The sequence below is a fragment of the Hemitrygon akajei genome, chromosome 5, assembly GCF_048418815.1.
Source record: "Hemitrygon akajei chromosome 5, sHemAka1.3, whole genome shotgun sequence".
In the NCBI taxonomy this organism is placed as follows: domain Eukaryota; kingdom Metazoa; phylum Chordata; class Chondrichthyes; order Myliobatiformes; family Dasyatidae; genus Hemitrygon; species Hemitrygon akajei.
In genome coordinates this window covers 183,140,181-183,158,262 of record NC_133128.1, presented here as the reverse complement: position 1 = coordinate 183,158,262, position 18,082 = coordinate 183,140,181, and the positions used below count along the sequence as shown (strand labels likewise).

At 39.3% G+C, this 18,082-nt stretch overlaps 1 protein-coding gene across 3 annotated transcripts in view; it reads left to right on the top strand.

Moving 5' to 3' along the window:
• The window catches only part of LOC140728541 (dipeptidyl peptidase 4-like), a 202,365-nt gene that overhangs the window by 134,258 nt on the left and 50,025 nt on the right, over positions 1-18,082 (top strand). For all 3 annotated transcript variants that reach the window (XM_073047412.1, XM_073047414.1, XM_073047413.1), the window contains 7 exons: positions 16-170; positions 1,523-1,617; positions 4,431-4,557; positions 4,656-4,700; positions 5,986-6,084; positions 6,170-6,240; positions 17,505-17,558. In XM_073047412.1, the coding sequence (XP_072903513.1) occupies positions 16-170; positions 1,523-1,617; positions 4,431-4,557; positions 4,656-4,700; positions 5,986-6,084; positions 6,170-6,240; positions 17,505-17,558 (646 nt within the window). The remainder of the gene's footprint in view (positions 1-15; positions 171-1,522; positions 1,618-4,430; positions 4,558-4,655; positions 4,701-5,985; positions 6,085-6,169; positions 6,241-17,504; positions 17,559-18,082) is intronic.

Below are 18,082 nucleotides of genomic sequence, written 5' to 3'. Positions count from 1 at the left end.
TCTTTCTTTTTACAGAGGAAATGTTTTCTTCAAATAATGCTTTATGGTGGTCACCAAATGGAAGGTTTCTTGCTTATGGAGAATTCAATGACACCGAGGTTGAAGTGATAGAGTACCCATTTTATGGTAATGGACAGTACCCGGAAACAGTGGTAATTCCATATCCCAAGGTACAATTCCTTTAAAAAGTTTCTTTTAAAAAGTAGTCTTAAAAAAATTAGAGCCTTTTCTCTATGGTCCAAAGCAAAAATAGATACAATAATGCCAAAGGGCTCAGGTGATGAGGTCTAATATTGTCTACGATGTCCCTTATATAAATTCCAAGCACCACCACCCTCCTATCCCTAAAACCTCTCCCCACTCCATCCCGATCTGAACATCCCACCTAGACATAAGACATAGGAGCAGAATTGGGCCATTCAGCCCATCAGGGCTGCTCCAAACCTTAACCAGCTCCTGCTCATTTTATTACATTAAAATTGTGAGAGTTTAGGTACAGGGCACCATTCCCGGTGGATATCCAGCCAGCCTAGACTGACCTCACCCCCACACCCCTCAACACCGCCACCAATCCTCAGATGTCATTCCTCACCAGGGGGAGTTGAAGTTGTCGATGAGCCTGGAAGAAGAGCATAGATTCCTCTAGTACAGGGAAGTATTTTTTCCACTGGCCTCCACTCAGTGTGGAACAGTTCACCATCAGCTTAGTCTTCATTTCAGTCTTGGGTGTGCCTCACCCAAATAAATCTTTGTTGTTAATTCACCCTAAGATTTATCAAACAGCAGTGAAAGTTTGTGTATGTGAGTGCCTCCCTGGAATGGCCTTTCAAGCTGTGGTGTCCCAGAGCTCTCAGAAATCCCTGAAGCACCCACAATTTTCATAAGTTACTGGATACAAATATGTTTCCATTTCTCCCATTGAGTTCACTTTTGAGGAAAGATCTTAACAGTTGTTTCACCATGAACATGTGATAATACTCAGCATATCTGGATGCTTATCCACAGGGAAGCAGTGTTCCTTACTGCTGGATGTCCCCCACAAGCAGAGAACTCCTCCTTAGCATCTGAAATACCTTGCAAAGAAAAGGTGGCTACAGATCAAGAGATGTGATCCATGAACCATTGCTGCTGGGACACAAGCCAGAGACTGATCAGCCCTAGCTGGGTCACCTGGGCAAGAGCATCTGATGTTGAAAGACCCAAACCACCCGATGACCCCATGTTACATCACTGATAGTGTGTCCCAGTGCATCCTGGGATGTATCTCAGTATCTATGACTAACAATTAAATTATAGGCTTGTCCATCCACTCCAAAATCTAAATACAAAATAAAATGTATAACATCTTCATACTAATATAACTGTTCTACATTATTGTACATTTGTGAAATATAACTGTGAAAAACTGTAACAATTTCATTTCAGTACACATTCTAAGCAGGGAATGGTATTGGGAATGGAGGCTTGTAAAATATTGGGCTGCATTTGTTACCACAGAAATAATTTATTTTTTTCAAATTAGGCTGGTTCTCCAAATCCTTCTGTGAGGTTATTTGTTGTAGATACCAAAAATCTTGTGCCTGCAGAGCTTTCAGCTCCAAAAGAAATACTTCCAAGGTATACCTCTATTTTTTTGATTTCTCTGTTGTCCTAATGATATCTTCCCCAGTTATTTCCAATATGTCAAATTTGTCAAAGACCTGAATGGTAAATGTCAGCAAAATTTCAACAAAGTGCAGCAGACAAAATCAATTTTTTTCCTCATCCATTTGCCCGTGTAATTCACCTGCCAATAACAGAACGGTGACTCAAAATTTCTTTCTTTCCTCTTCCTTGCTTAGACATCCTGTGTAAAAATAAGCATGATTAGCATATAGCAACACCATTCAACAACAAGAACATTGACCGAGTAAATGTAGGCCAGCCAACATAGCATTAACATTGGGAATATTTCAAGAAACCATAATTTAGATAACATTCATAGTCATCTGGAAGGTCTTGGATTAATTGAAAATCCATGGATTCAGAAATGGCAGAGTTGGGTACGACAAGCTCAATAGCTATTTAAGGAAAAATGGATTATATCAGTAAAAATAATGCTATGGATTTTACATTGTCAATACATGTTCAATAAACAGATGCAGAGGAGATGTAGACGGTTGATTATATCAAATTGTACAGATCACACATTTGAAACTTCTACTCAGAAAGTGGATCCCAATGTGCAGTTCCTGTTTCAGCACTTTGAGATTTAAAATTGATTTATCTCCTGCTGATCAGGAAATTCCCTGCTGTCAGTCACCTTTGTAACCCCAGTGTGATTTCTGCATCAACAATGTGCAGGGATGCTTTTGAAAAAAAAAATCATGGAAAACTCAACCTGCATTTTCCTGCACCTTCCATCATTGGGCACCCTCAGGCAAACATGACTTGAAAAGAACGCTGCGGATGAGTAAAATACTTCGTTTAAGCCTTTAGGCATTATCCGCCTCCCAGCACCCCAATGATTCTCTCAATAACACTCCAAATGTCTTGCTCACCTTCCCAAATGTGTCCCTACTTGATCCTATAATTGAATTGCATTGAATTGACTTTATTACTTACATCCTTCATATTCATGAGGAGTAAAAATCTCTATGTTATGTCTCCATCTAAATGTGCAATGTGCAATTTATAGTAATTTGTAATGAATATTATGTACAATAGGATGGTCAGTATAACATGGAAATACAGTCGCGTCAGCATGAATTAAGCAGTCTGATGGCCTGGTGGAAGAAGCTGTCCCAGAGCCTGTTGGTTCTGGTTATTATGCTGTGGTAGCATTTCCTGGATCGTAGCAGCTGAAACAGTTTGTGTTGGGGTGACTCGGGTCCCCAATGATCCTTGGAGCCCTTTTTACCCACCTGTCTTTGTAAATGTCCTGAATAGTGGGAAGTTCACATCTACGGATATTGTTACCTTTGTTGGTACTACATTCCCACATCAAGGCTCCATTCCCAATTATATCTGCACGAATATGCCAACCAAGTCTCCCCAAACCTTTTCCCAAATACCAGCCCAATATTTTCTACCAGATCACAAAAAGTAAACCCAGTCCTTTTTCCAACATCTTCCTGATCACAAGCAGCAATATCCCAGCATCTTTTGCTCCACTCCCACCTTACTATTGCAAGGGATATTGTTGATGCAAATGGTCACATTGATGTCAGATGCACATATAATTGACCATGCAAACTCTGAATCCTGGGTGGAGGACCAGGTTGCGCACTCAGGAATCAGAAAGTGTGCAACTGTCAATAATTACTAGCTGCAAACTTGCTGTTCCGTTACACCAGTGTCTTTCTGATGCTCCCATTAGGTCAGGGTTTCCCAGCCATAGACCATTACCACTAAGCCACTGGGTCATGGACCCCAGGTTAGGGACCCCTGGTCTGCATTAAGGTCACAAAAAAATCACCAGGCAGGGTATAAAACCAGTAACTTTTTATGTTGTTGCTTTCAATTTCCAGATGGATTAAAATTAGTTCTTAAAAAAAATAAAATTCACATCTTGTCATTCAGAAGGAGGATGCGTCCATTATATTGAAGATAATACGTACCCTCTCCCCTCTCAAAACACAAACATACACACAATAAAATGTAAAATTATTTTACAAAATGTGTAGATTAAAATAAAATTGACCTATTTGCTTTACTTTTTATGACTAACAAAAATAGGTCAATTCTATTAGGAAAAATGTGAGGATTTCTAATAGAAGACTTAAAAAACAGTACTGGGAAATTTTGGGAATTTGAGAAAATCTCAATTTATACTAAATACAGCTGTCACAACAATGCTGTACCAAATTCTCAGTGAACCATATCAGCTTGTAACCTCCTAATATTCTATAGGTGAGGTTCTCATTTTCTGAGTTAATTCCTTAATGACTTTGCCCCTCCATAGCGGGACAATCTCTCTTTACATCCTCCCCATGTTATCTTGTTCTTAGAACCTAGTACAATGTACATCTTCTTCCGTAACCAGTGCCGACTGATAGTTCATCCCTAAATCCAGATCCACTCCATCTTTCTTTCCTTTATTTTTCCCCATTTCTCTGTCATCAAATTTTTTAGCCAGTCCTATTACACTCTTTTGAGTCATTATTTATCTAAATAACTGTGCTAAGCAAATAAATATTGTTCTCAAAGTCCTTTAAGTGTACTATTTATGGAAGTGTGGATATCCTTAATCAATATGATTAAATTTAGCTCATAGAATCAACTTATGCAAATTTACAGCTGATTTGTAAAGTCGACCATAAAATACTATTATATAATAACATATAAAATATAAAAATGTATTGACAGATAAGGTGAATCGTTCAATACTTAATAGTTGTATTTTAACATCCAAGTCAGAATATTTTCAGTTTTTTAATTTACATTTTTAGTTACTATCTGGCCTCTGTAACCTGGGTAACTGAAGAGCGAATCTGTGTGCAGTGGATTAACCGAAGACAGAATCATTCTATTTTAACAATCTGTGATTTTAACACAGACCATTGGACATGTTCAAAGGTGAGGTTTCAACCAATATCCCTAAGATATCATAATTATTACCTAAAATATGATTAATATCTTTCTATGCCCAGTTAATCTGAATATTTATTCTTTAGGATAAAGAACTTAAGGAAATAAGTACAACGGGTTGGATTGGTGAGGTACGTATAATTGTTTAAATTACTTTATTTTTTCTGAAAATTAGTATCATAAACATTGTATACATACATCCTTTTCTATTCAGCTTTACATTTGAGTCTCGAAGGGGACCACAACCTTGTCATGGTTTGGATGCTTGCGTACCTCAATGACCAGAGAGCTATGTTGGCTGGAGTCAAGGCCTTGTGCTTTGGCTCTAGGTAGGGTTACCTGTATCAAACAGGTCAAAGGGTAGAGACCAGACTAAGAGTGGTCCACTGCTCTAGGTTCAAGGGTTCAACTCAGGGCTAACAACTTTGAATGGTTAAAAAAAGAACAATTGTTACAAAGCAGCAATTAAGAATCCTTCTATACAGACAGAGAGGGAAGAACTTCATTGCTGCCCTACATGCCAGAGGCGTAATGAGCAGTAAGTTATTTTTGACATCAGATAATCATATTGGAAACTAGTACTGTATACTCTCCTATTATGGAAGTCCGGTTCCAGACTTCACAAATCATTGCAAACAATTTAAGATGCAGAATAAACAATTTCTCCTGAGATTTTTAAGAGAAAAATAACTAAATAAGTACAAAATATGAAAGAAACAACAAATTTTATTAAGAGTTCATTCACATTGCAGCAAATAATGATACGGATAATTTTCCAGAAACACAATTCTCTTGGAACAAGGAAGTACACTCTGCTATGATTACGCACTAATAACTCATCATTAAAATTAGCATCACAAGTGAATCTGCAGATGCTGGAAATAAATAAAAACACAAAACGTCGTCACTACTCCTCCCATAGATGCTGTCTGGCCTGCTGAGTTCTGCCAGCATTTTGTGTTTTTATTAAAATTAGCATCAGTGTTACATGTTTACATAGGCAGTTTGCATTATAAATGTGAACATTGTGTAGAACTTTAAAAAATTGAAGTCAATGGAGCTGACTTTCAGAGGCAGTAGACAAATGACTTTTGAAGTTATTCAGTTCGAAGGTAATGAGAGGGTGGAAAGTAAATGCAACTATATTCAGACCTTGAAGTATGAATAAAAAGATATCCAAAACTATTACTGAGAACCACCCACTCGCATGATTTTAACCAGGTCATGTTTTGTTTAGTAAACATATGACTGTGATAATTCTTGCTTCCATACACATTGCTGCCCACCTGCAGTTTCTCCCAATGCCTTTGTTGTTGATTTCATCATGGACAATGTATTTTTCATTGTTTTACAACTTAAGTATAATTTATTGAATGCCAACATTTCAGAATTCTAATTCTTTTGGATTGTTTGCAGTTTCGACCTTCAGATCCAATTTTTGCACCAGATAATGTTACTTTCTACAAAATACTAAGTGACAATAATGGATATAAGCATATTCATGAAAAAACACAGGTATAGTAAGCACTAGTATTTTTTTTGTCTTTTAAAATATTTTCTAAACTGATGCAAATTCAAGTCCCATAATTATGTTTTAAAGGTACACCTGAAACAAATTACCAAAGGAAACTGGGAAGTGACCAGAATAATAGCTCTGCTGGGCAATACACTGTAAGTGCACTGAAATTCTAACAACACTATCTTTACAGAATTCTCAACACATTGTTCAACCTTTGCACTGCAGTTCACAGCATTATCATCAGGCGATTAAGCAGAGTTGTCCACACACTATCTTTATTAATTCAGTAATTTTTCCGGCCCAAACAATTGAAGTTAGCTGAATAAAAAACACAAAATGCTGGCAGAACTCAGCAGGCCAGACAGCATCTATGGGAGGAGGTAATAACAACGTTTCGGGCCGAAGCCCTTTATCAGGAAGTTAGCTGGTAGTTTAAATTAGCTGGAGGAAAATGTATTAATTTAAAATTAAGTTAAATTTCTCCATTCATTGAGTTCTTCTTCGCATGTTAGCTTTAATTATTGGTCAACTTATTCCTGTAACACTCTCTGGAATTGTGTAGGCCACCTTGAATATTTTCTCCTTCGTTTATCAGAGACAAGGTTTCATTATCACCGCTGGAAATTCAGCCAATTTCATAGTACATATTTAATAATCTCAGCCTGATATGTAGTGATATTTCGCAGAAGACTAAGTACTTTAAAGTTAACAGATTTCAATGTTTTAAAGGTGATCAGAAAACTTAGGATTTCAGAATCAGGTTTAATATCGCCGGCACATGTTGTAAAATTTGCTAACTTTGCAGCAGCAGTACAATACAATACTTGATAATATAAATAAAAGTGTGAAGTTTGTGTATGTGTGTATATGGGTGCATGAGTGTACAGTTAAATAAGTAGTGCAAAGCAGAAGTAAAAAGTAGTGAGGTCGTGTTCATGGGGTCAATATCCATTCAGAAAATAATTTTAATCAGTGTTGCTGGATCTATAAGTTTTGTACACATGAACAATATACAGTTTAATTAATCAAATATATTTACCTATCTAACCTGTAAATGTCAAGTTTTTTTTTCAGTAATCTGTTTAGGACAGGGGTTCCCAACCTTTTTTGTGCAAAGGACCAATACCATTAAGGAAGGGGTCTGTGGACCCCAGGTTAGGAACCCCTAGTTTATACAATGATCAACTTTGGAGGATAATCATCCAGATATAAACTAATTTGCAAGGGGGATGGGACCCGGAGCGATAGAGCAGTGAAAGAAGTGCATGGAGTAAAGCCAGATCTAACATATAGAGAGACTTTGAGGAAAGAGAAGCAGAATAAAGGGTGTAAAGGTAGTAAGGTAGAAGGACTAAAGTGTGTGTACTTCAATGCAAGAAGCATCTGGAACAAAGGTGATGAACTGAGAGCTTGGATACATACATGGAATTATGATGTAGTGGCCATTACGGAGACTTGGCTGGCACCAGGGCAGGAATGGATTCTCAATATTCCTGGATTTCAGTGCTTTAAAAGGGATGGGGGGGGGGGGAAGGGGAGAAGGGGTGGCATTACTGGTCAGGGATACTATTACAGCTACAGAAAGGGTGGGTAATGTAGCAGGATCCTCTTTTGAGTCAGTATGGGTGGAAGTCAGGAACAGGAAGGGAGCAGTTACTCTACTGGGAGTATTCTATAGGCCCCCTGGTAGCAACAGAGATACCGAGGAGCAGATTGGGAGGCAGATTTTGGAAAGGTGCAAAAATAACAGGGTTGTTATCATGGGTGACTTTAACTTCCCTAATATTGATTGGCACTTGATTAGTTCCAAGGGTTTAGATGGGGCAGAGTTTGTTAAGTGTGTCCAGGATGGATTCCTGTCACAGTATGTTGACAGACCGACTAGGGGGAATGCCATACTAGATCTAGTATTAGGTAATGAACCGGGTCAGGTCACAGATCTGTCAGTGGGTGAGCATCTGGGGGACAGTGATCACCGCTCTCTGACCTTTAGCATTATCATGGAAAAGGATAGAATCAGAGAGGACAGGAAAATTTTTAATTGGGGAAGGGCAAATTATGAGGCTATAAGGCTAGAACTTGCGGGTGTGAATTGGGATGACTTTTTGCAGGGAAATGTACTATGGACATGTGGTCGATGTTTAGGGATCTCTTGCAGGATGTTAGGGATAAATTTGTCCCGGTGAAGAAGATAAAGAATGGTAGGGTGAAGGAACCATGGGTGACAAGTGAGGTGGAAAACCTAGTCAGGTGGAAGAAGGCAGCATACATGAGGTTTAGGAAGCAAGGATCAGATGGGTCTATTGAGGAATATAGGGTAGCAAGAAAGGAGCTTAAGAAGGGGCTGAGAAGAGCAAGAAGGGGGCATGAGAAGGCCTTGGTGAGTAGGGTAAAGGAAAACCCCAAGGCATTCTTCAATTATGTGAAGAACAAAAGGATGACAGGAGTGAAGGTAGGACCGATTACAGATAAAAGTGGGAAGATGTGCCTGGAGGCTGTGGAAGTGAGTGAGTTCCACAATGAATACTCCTCTTCGGTATTCACCAATGAAAGAGAACTTGATGACAGTGAGGACAATATGAGTGAGGTTGATGTTCTGGAGCATGTTGATATTAAGGGAGAGGAGGTGTTGGAGTTGTTAAAATACATTAGGACGGATAAGTCCCCGGGGCCAGAGGCTTTATGTCCTCGTTGTCCACAGGAATGGTGCCAGAGGATTGGAGGGCGGCGAAAGTTGTCCCCTTGTTCAAAAAAGGTAGTAGGGATACTCCAGGTAATTAAAGACCAGTGAGCCTTACATCTGTGGTGGAAAGCTGTTGGAAAAGATTATTAGAGATAGGATCTATGGGCATTTAGAGAATCATGGTCTGATCACGGACAGTCAGCATGGCTTTGTGAAGGGCAGATCATGTCTAACAAGCCTGATAGAGTTCTTTGAGGAGGTGACCAGGCATATAGATGAGGGTAGTGCAGTGGATGTGATCTACATGGATTTTCGTAAGGCATTTGACAAGGTTCCACATGGTAGGCTTATTCAGAAAGTCAGAAGGCATGGGATCCAGGGAAGTTTGGCCAGGTGGATTCAGAATTGGCTTGCCCGCATGATGCACCATCAATAACTCACGCTGAGACTTAGGAAGTGAGATATCGGCTTTTATTGACTGGAAGAATAAACAGCACTACATCCTGGGGAAAATGAGGGAGAGCAGCAGCCCACAGTCGCCTTTATACAGGGGTCTGTGGGAGGAGCCACAGGAGCAGTCAGCAGGGTCTGTGGGAGGAGCCACAGGAGCAGTCAGACAGGTATATCTAGTTCACCACACCGCAGAAGGCAGAGGATCATGGTGGAGGGAGTACATTCAGATTGGAGGGTTGTAACTAGTGGTGTCCCACAAGGATCAGTTCTGGGACCTCTACTTTTTGTGATTTTTATTAACGACCTGGATGTGGGGGTAGAAGGGTGGGTTGGCAAGTTTGCAGACAACACAAAAGTTGGTGGTGTTCACACAAAAGTTGGTGGTGTTGTAGATAGTGTAGAGGATTGTCGAAGATTGCAGAGAGACATTGATAGGATGCAGAAGTGGACTGAGAAGTGGCAGATGGAGTTCAACCCGGAGAAGTGTGAGGTGGTACACTTTGGAAGGACAAACTCCAAGGCAGAGTATAAAGTAAATGGCGGGATACTTGGTAGTGTGGAGGAGCAGAGGGATCTGGGGGTAAATTTCCACAGATCCCTGAAAGTTGCCTCACAGGTAGATAGGGTAGTTAAGAAAGTTTATGGGGTGTTAGCTTTCATAAGTCGAGGGATAGAGTTTAAGAGACGTGATGTAATGATGCAGCTCTATAAAACTCTGGTTAGGCCACACTTGGAGTATTGTGTCCAGTTCTGGTCGCCTCACTATAGGTAGGATGTGGAAGCATTGGAAAGGGTACAGAGGAGATTTACCAGGATGCTGCCTGGTTTAGAGAGTATGGATTATGATCAGAGTTTAAGGGAGCTAGGGCTTTACTTTTTGGAGAGAAGGAGGATGAGAGGAGACATGATAGAGGTGTACAAGATATTAAGAGGAATAGACAGAGTGGACAGCCAGTGCCTCTTCCCCAGGACACCACTGCTCAGTACAAGAGGACATGGCTTTAATGTAAGAGGAGGGAAGTTCAAGGGGGATATTAGGGAAAGATTTTTTTACTCAGAGAGTGATTGGTGCTTGGAATGCACTGCCTGAGTCACTGGTGGAGGCAGATACACTAGTGAAGTTTAAGAGACTACTAGACAGGTATATGGAGGAATTTAAGGTGGGGGGTTATATGGGAGGCAGGGTTTGAGGGTTGGCACAACATTGTGGGCCGAAGGGCCTGTAATGTGCTGTACTATTCTATGTTCTTCTATGTTCTATATACTAAGTGTGAATAATCTTGTGAACTGCCATACATTCCAGACTTGGTAACTTAATTGAAAGTTGCTTACTTAGGATTCTTCCAATAGCTACACATAACATGAAATCTTCTCCAGTCAAACCTATTTCTATTCACCCTTCCCAGTACACTTAAATTCGTGTTGTTGGAGGTCTTTAAGCCAAATCTGTAAGGTGGTTCTCTTGCATATTTGTATATCAGAACTCTTTGTTTATATGACATTATCATCCTCACTGGCCCAGCATTTCTCTGTGCTCCTTTTGCGACCTCAGGCTACGAGCTCATTCTCAGCACTAGATCAGCCTCCTTCTACCATCTGTAGACCAAACTTGTCCTGAGCCTCAAGAGAAAAAAATTCCACTCCTCTGAACATTTTGAAGTGAAGTTCCCAGTTCCTGTCTCATCAGGAAACAACAAGCTTTCTATTAATTCCCTCTTGTCAGTAATTAACAAACAAGAAAATATTTGTGGCATAGAGACTCCATTCCTAGGATTTCCTTTTTGGCTACTTTGTGCGGTTTCCTCGTTGCTCTCCAAAATCAACAGCAGCATCTTTTCCCAATGCTCCCAAAAGCCCAACCTTGGCCTGTGCAACTAAAATTCCTGTGTTCTCCTCATTGCTGACTGCACAGAAAATACTAGCCTTTTTTAATGTAATTAAACACCAAAAACAACTTTCTTTGTGCTCTGAAAATCTGCTCCCCCAGAAAGCACCATTAAGGATGTTATTCTACCACTATTTTAAGGTAAATGCAAGGAGACTTTTTCTACTGAGGTTGGGTGGGACTACAACTAGAGGTCATGGGTGAAAGGTGAAAAGCTTATGGGGAAGATAAGGGGAAACTGATTGACTCAGATGGCTAAAGGACAGGACCTCCAGGGTTGCAATCTCAGGATTGCTGCCAGTGTCACGTGCAGGTGGGTTTAGAAATAGTAAGATAGCGCAGATCAACATGTGGCTGAAGACATGGTGCAGGAAGGAGGGTTTCAGATTTATAGATAATTGAGTAGTTTTCCAGGGAAGGTGGGACCTGTTCCAGTGGAATAGTCTACATCTGAAATGGATGGGGACAAATATTCTTGCAGGTAGGTTTGCTAGAGAGGCTCCAGTGGATTTAAACCGGATACAATGGGGAAGGGGAATCAGAGTGTAGGAACAGATGTATGGGAGAAGGAAGAAAAAGAAGATAGTAAAGTTGTTTGCACCATTAGTGATAAACAGAGAGTAAGAGGTGAAGAATTTCTTAAATGCATTTATTTTAATGCTAGGAGCATTGTAAGAAAGGTGGATGAGCTTAGAGCATGGATTAATACCTGGAAATATGATGTTGTAGTTATTAGTGAAATATGGTTGCAGGAGGGGTGTGATTGGCAACTAAATATTCTTGGATTCCGTTGCTTCAGGTGTGATAGAAATGGAGGGACAAGAGGGGGAGGTGTTGCATTGCTTGTCAGAGAAAATATTACAGCGGTGTTCTGGCAGGGTAGATTGGATGGCTCGTCTAGGGTGCCTATTTGGGTGGAATTGAGGAATGCGAAAGGGGTGTATCATAGACCACCTAATGGGGAGTGAGAATTGGAAGAGCAAATTTGTAAGGAGATAGCAGATATTTGTAGTAAGCACAGGGTTGTGATTGTGGGAGATTTTAATTTTCCACACATAGACTGGGAAGCCCATACTGTAAAAGGGATGGATGGTTTGGAGTTTGTAAAATGTGTGCAGGATAGTTTTTTGCAGCAAAACATAGAGGTACCGACTAGAGAAAGGGAAGTTTTGGATATCCTGTTAGGGAATGAAATAGGTAAGGTGATGGAGGTATGTGTTGGGGAGCACTTCGTGTCCAGTGATCGCAATGCCATTAGTTTCAATATAATTATGGAGAAGGAAAGGACTGGACCCAGGGTTGAGATTTTTGATTGGAGAAAGGCTAACTTTGAGGAGATGCAAAAGGATTTAGAAGGAGTGGATTGGGACAATTTGTTTTATGGGAAGGATGTAATAGAGAAATAGACATCATTTAAAGGTGAAATTTTGAGGGTACAGAATCATTATGTTCCTGTTAGGTTGAAAGGACAGGTTAAAAGTTTGAGAGAGCCATGGTTTTCAAGGGATATTGGAAACATGGTTAGGAAAAAGAGAGATATCTACAATAAATATAGGCAGCATGGAGTAAATGAGGTGCTCGAGGAATATAAAGAATGTAAAAAGGATCTTAAGAATAAAATTAGAACAGCTAAAAGAAGATACGAGGTTGCTTTGGCAAGTAAGGTGAAAATCAATCCAAAGGGTTTCTGCAGTTATATTAATAGTAAAAGGATAGTGAGGGATAAAATTGGTCCCTTAGAGATTCAGAGTGGACAGCAATGTGAGGAGCCAGAAGAGATGGGGGAGATTTTGAACAATTTCTTTTCTTCGGTATTTACTAAGGAGAAGGGTATTGAATTGTGTAAGGTGAGGGAAACAAGTAGAGAAGATATGGAAACTATGATGATTAAAGAAGAGGAAGTACTGGTGCTTTTAAGGAATATAAAAGTAGATAAGTCTCCGGGTCCTGACAGGATGTTCCCTAGGACCTTGAGGGAAGTAGATTTCCAAAGCTTGCAGAGAGATTTAGGCCAGTTAGAAGAGTGGGCTGAGCGATGGCAGATGGAGTTTAATGCTGATAACTGTGAGGTACTACATTTTGGTAGGAATAATCCAAATAGGACATATATGGTAAATGGTAGGGCATTGAAGAATGCAGTAGAACAGAGTGATCTAGGAATAATGGTGCATAGTTCCCTGAAGGTGGAATCTCATGTGGATAGGGTGGTGGTGAAAGCTTTGGATATGCTGGCCTTTATAAATCAGAGCATTGAGTATAAGAGTTGGGATGTAATGTTAAAATTGTACAAGGCATTGGTAAGGCCAAATTTGGAGTATTGTGTACAGTTCTGATCACCAAATTATAGAAAAGATGTCAACAAAATAGAGAGAGTACAGAGAAGATTTACTAGAATGTTACCTGGGTTTCAGCACCTAAGTTACAGGGAAAAATTGAACAAGGTAGGTCTTTATTCTTTGGAGTGTAGAAGGTTGAGGGGGAACTTGATAGAGGTATTTAAAATAATGAGGGGAATAGATAGAGTTGACGTGGCTAGGCTTTTTCCATTGAAAGTAGGGGAGATTCAAACAAGAGGACATGAGTTGAGAGTTAGGGGCAAAAGTTTAAGGGTAACACGAGGGGGAATTTCTTTTTTCAGAGAGTGGTAGCTGTGTGGAATGAGCTTCCAGTAGAAGTGGTAGAGGCAGGTTCAGTATTGTCATTTAAAATAAAATTGGATAGGTATATGGACAGGAAAGGAATGGAGGGTTATGGGCTGCATGTGGGCCAGTGGGACTAGGTGAGAGTAAGCGTTCGGCACTAACTAGAAGGGCTAAGATGGCCTGTTTCCGTGCTGTAATTGTTATATGGTTATATAAGTTAGTGTAGAAATAGCAGGGTCTCTGACATAAATATTTCAAATGTTATTAGAAACGAGGATGGTGCCAGAGGATTGGCATATTGCTCATGTTATTCCATTGTTTAAAAAGGGTTCTAAGAGTAAACCTAGCAATTATCGGCCTGTAAGTTTGAATTCAGTGGTAGGTAAGTTAATGGAAAGTATTCTTAGAGATGGTATATATAATTATCTGGATAGACAGGGTCTTATTAGGAACAGTCAACATGGATTTGTGCGTGGAAGGTCATGTTTGATCAATCTTACTGAATTTTTTGAAGAGGCTACAAGGAAAGTTGATGAGGGTAAAGCAGTGGATGTTGTCTATATGGACTTCAGTAAAGCCTTTGACAAGGTTCCACATGGAAGGTTAATTAGGAAGGTTCAATTGTTAGGTATTATATTGAAGTAGTAAAATTGATTCAACAGTGGCTGGATGGGAGATGCCAGACAGTAGTGGTGGATAACTGTTTGTCAGGTTGGAGGCCGGTGACTAGTGGTGTGCCTCAGGGATCTGTACTGGGTCCAATGTTGTTTGTCATACATTAATGATCTGGATGATGGGGTGGTAAATTGGATTAGTAAGTATGCTGATAATACTAAGATAGGTGGCATTGTGGATAATGAAGTAGGTTTTCAAAGCTTGCAGAGAGATTTAGGCCAGTTAGAAGAGTGGGCTGAAAGATGGCAGATGGAGTTTAATGCTGATAAGTGTGAGGTGCTACATTTTGGTAGGACTAATCAAAATAGGACATATATGGTAAATGGTAGGGCATTGAAGAATGCAGTAGAACAGAGTGATCTAGGAATAATGGTGCATAGTTCCCTGAAGGTGGAATCTCATGTGGATAGGGTGGTGAAGAAAGCTTTGGATATGCTGGCCTTTATAAATCAGAGCATTGAGTATAAGAGTTGGGATGTAATGTTAAAATTGTACAAGACATTTGTAAGGCCAAATTTGGAGTATTGTGTACAGTTCTGATCACCAAATTATAGATGTCATCAAAATAGAGAGAGTACAGAGAAGATTTACTAGAATGTTACCTGGGTTTCAGCACCTAAGTTACAGAGAAAGGTTGAACAAGTTAGGTCTTTATACTTTGGAGCATAGAAGGTTGGGGGGGACTTGATGGAGGTATTTAAAATTATGAGGGGAATAGATAGAGTTGACGTTGATAGGCTTCTTCCATTGAGTGTAGGGGTGGTTCAAACAAGAGGACATGAGTTGAGAGTTGGGGGGCAAAAGTTTAGGGGTAACACGAGGGGGAACTTCTTTACTCAGAGAGTGGTAGCTGTGTGGAATGAGCTTCCAGTAGAAGTGGTAGAGGCAGGTTCGGTATTGTCATTTAAAAAAAAATTGGATCAGTATATGGACAGGAAAGGAATGGAAGGTTAAGGGCTGAGTGCAAGTCGGTGGGACTCGGTGAGAGTAAGCGGTCAGCCCGGACTAGAAGGGCTGAGATGGCCTGCTTCCGTGCTGTAATTGTTATATGGTTATATGGTTATGTGAGAGTGGAATGAGCTGCCAGTGCAAGCTTGAATTTAACATTTAAGAGAAGTTTGGATAGATACATGGATTGTAGTGGTATGAAAGGCTATGGTCCCGATGCAGATTGATGGGACTGGGCGGTTTAAATAGTTCTGCAATGATTAGATGGGCCAAAGAGCCTGTTTCTGTGCTGTATTTTCCTATGACTGATGATCCCATGCACCTGCGACCCATTGCTCATCTTTTCAACACTACAATACTTTTGATAAATAAACATTTTAAAAATGTCTCCTAACCACCAGCTACCTGCAACACTTTCTTTATCATCATTTCCATACTCCTAGGCATATTAAATCCCAATTAAACATTTAATCATAACAAGGCTATCAGCGATTTTCCTGACAATTATGTGTGCATCATTGAACTTGGAATATATCATTCAACCTGTTCATGAATTAGCCTCGGTTCACTGATAGAGTTATTGCCTCAGAATCAGAAAGGTGCTGTAGTTATGAACTCAAATAAAAAAAAATTGTTTGATTTTGAATGCCTAAGTATCTCAACTTCAGTATTGCTTATGCCCTTCCATATCCAGTTTTATTTTAAATTTGTTTTAATAGAATTTGCCGTTTTCATTAAGTTTCCATAAATTACTTGTTTACTCTTTGTCATGTTTACAGTTCAGCAAGTGGTTATTAGTTTTAAGATGAAATCACAGAAGATTTTATCTCTCTCTGTGAATAGCAACTACTTGTAGAAATCAAGTCAAGGTCATTGTTATTTAACTATATATATTTATATCATCAAACAAGACAACATTTCTCCAGACCAGGATGTAAAGCACTGTAGTACACATAACACACAGTGACTCATGAAAGTAAGGATAAAATCTACAGATCGATCACACATAAACAAACTAAAGTTCCTAAATTTAAAAATTGTAAGGTACAGAATAGATTAACCAGTGATACTTCGAATGTGATGCGGCAGGGAGTTGAGAAGCAAAATGGCCTGAAGGAAGAAACTGTTTCCCATCCTGACTGTTCTTGTCTTTATGCATTGGAATCTCCTGCCTGACGGGAGAAAGTCAAAGAGGGTGCTGGGTGGATGGGTGGCACCTTTGATTATACTACGAGCCCTGCGAACACAGCACTTCTGAGAAATATGCACGATGGATGGTAGGGAGACCCGTATGATCCTCTCAACTGTTTTCATAGTTCTTTGTAGGAGCTTCCAAACTGATGCTCTGCTGCTCCCGAACCAGATGGAGATGCAACTTGTCAGGACTGTCAAACTGTCCTGTAAAATTCAGTTAAAATAGGTGGGGGAGGGGAGGAAGAGCCTCACTTGCCTCAATCTCCTCAGGAATCGGGGGTGGAGAGGTTTGTGAGATCACCAGTTAAGTCAAAGCAAGCAGTAATATTTCTGCTTCAAAATCAAATGCATAAAATATATTTTTTTCTTTTTTCATTTTGGCATTGTAAATCGTGTCTATGTTCTATATATATTCATCATCTTAAATTGAATTCTTACTAATACTCGTTAACTTTAAACTTTACAATCAATTGGATAGGTACGTGCATTGGAAAGAATTAGAAAGTTATTGTTATGTTTTGTAATTTCAAAACATTAAATTAATTCAAAGAAAACACAGGTGTCTTGGTATGCAGGTTTAACTTTGTCCTTACTTTTAGCGAAGCGTGCACATATAACTTGGTAGCATGATGATGTATACAATTAATGTAGTTTTACATATGATCCATAATTAATGATTTAAACGAGCAGGAGACACACACGCACATACACACACACATATTACTCAATTATTGAAATATTAAATGCACAACAGTTAAGGACCAAGTGCATGTAAGTGTGACTAGCCTGGCTGGGAATGGACTAGTTGAGTCAGAGAGCCTGTGTCTGGCTGTATGAGTCTACAAAATTATCTTCAGAATTAATATATAATTTTCTAATTATGATATTTTGTTTCTTGTTGTTTATTATTCCTTATATCTCTGCTTTACGTTACAGATACTACGTTAGCAATGAATATGAGCAGTATCCAGGAAGAAGAAACATTTATAAGTAAGTAATAAAAACAACTGTATCTGATGTTATGTGGATTATTATCCCACCCATTGTGATATTTTCATTTATTTCCATCCAGTCAGTTTTACAATACTCCTGGTAAATGAGCTAAAATCTAACATAAATATATAGTTACACCAGAAGGGGTTTACGATTATGTAGTTTAACTAAAGTTGCCAATAAAATTGTACACACAGAAAATAAATGTGTAAACAAAAATTGCATTCAATATTAATCTATTCTTGTAGTTATGCACATTGTACAATGTGGGCAAGCTCACTTAATTTCACTATTGGTGGACTTCAGACTACACTTTGAAAATGTAAAGAATTTTTTTACCTCCAACTCTGGGCCAACTAGATAATTGCCAATGGGAAAAGCAGTGAGTTTTGAGATGAAGGATAACATCTTTTCATGATTGTCCTTGCTCCTCAGAATTTGAATATTTCAAGATTCAGGTTAATTTATCGTATGTACTTTGAATCATACAGTAAAATGCACCATTTGCATTAACAGCCAAC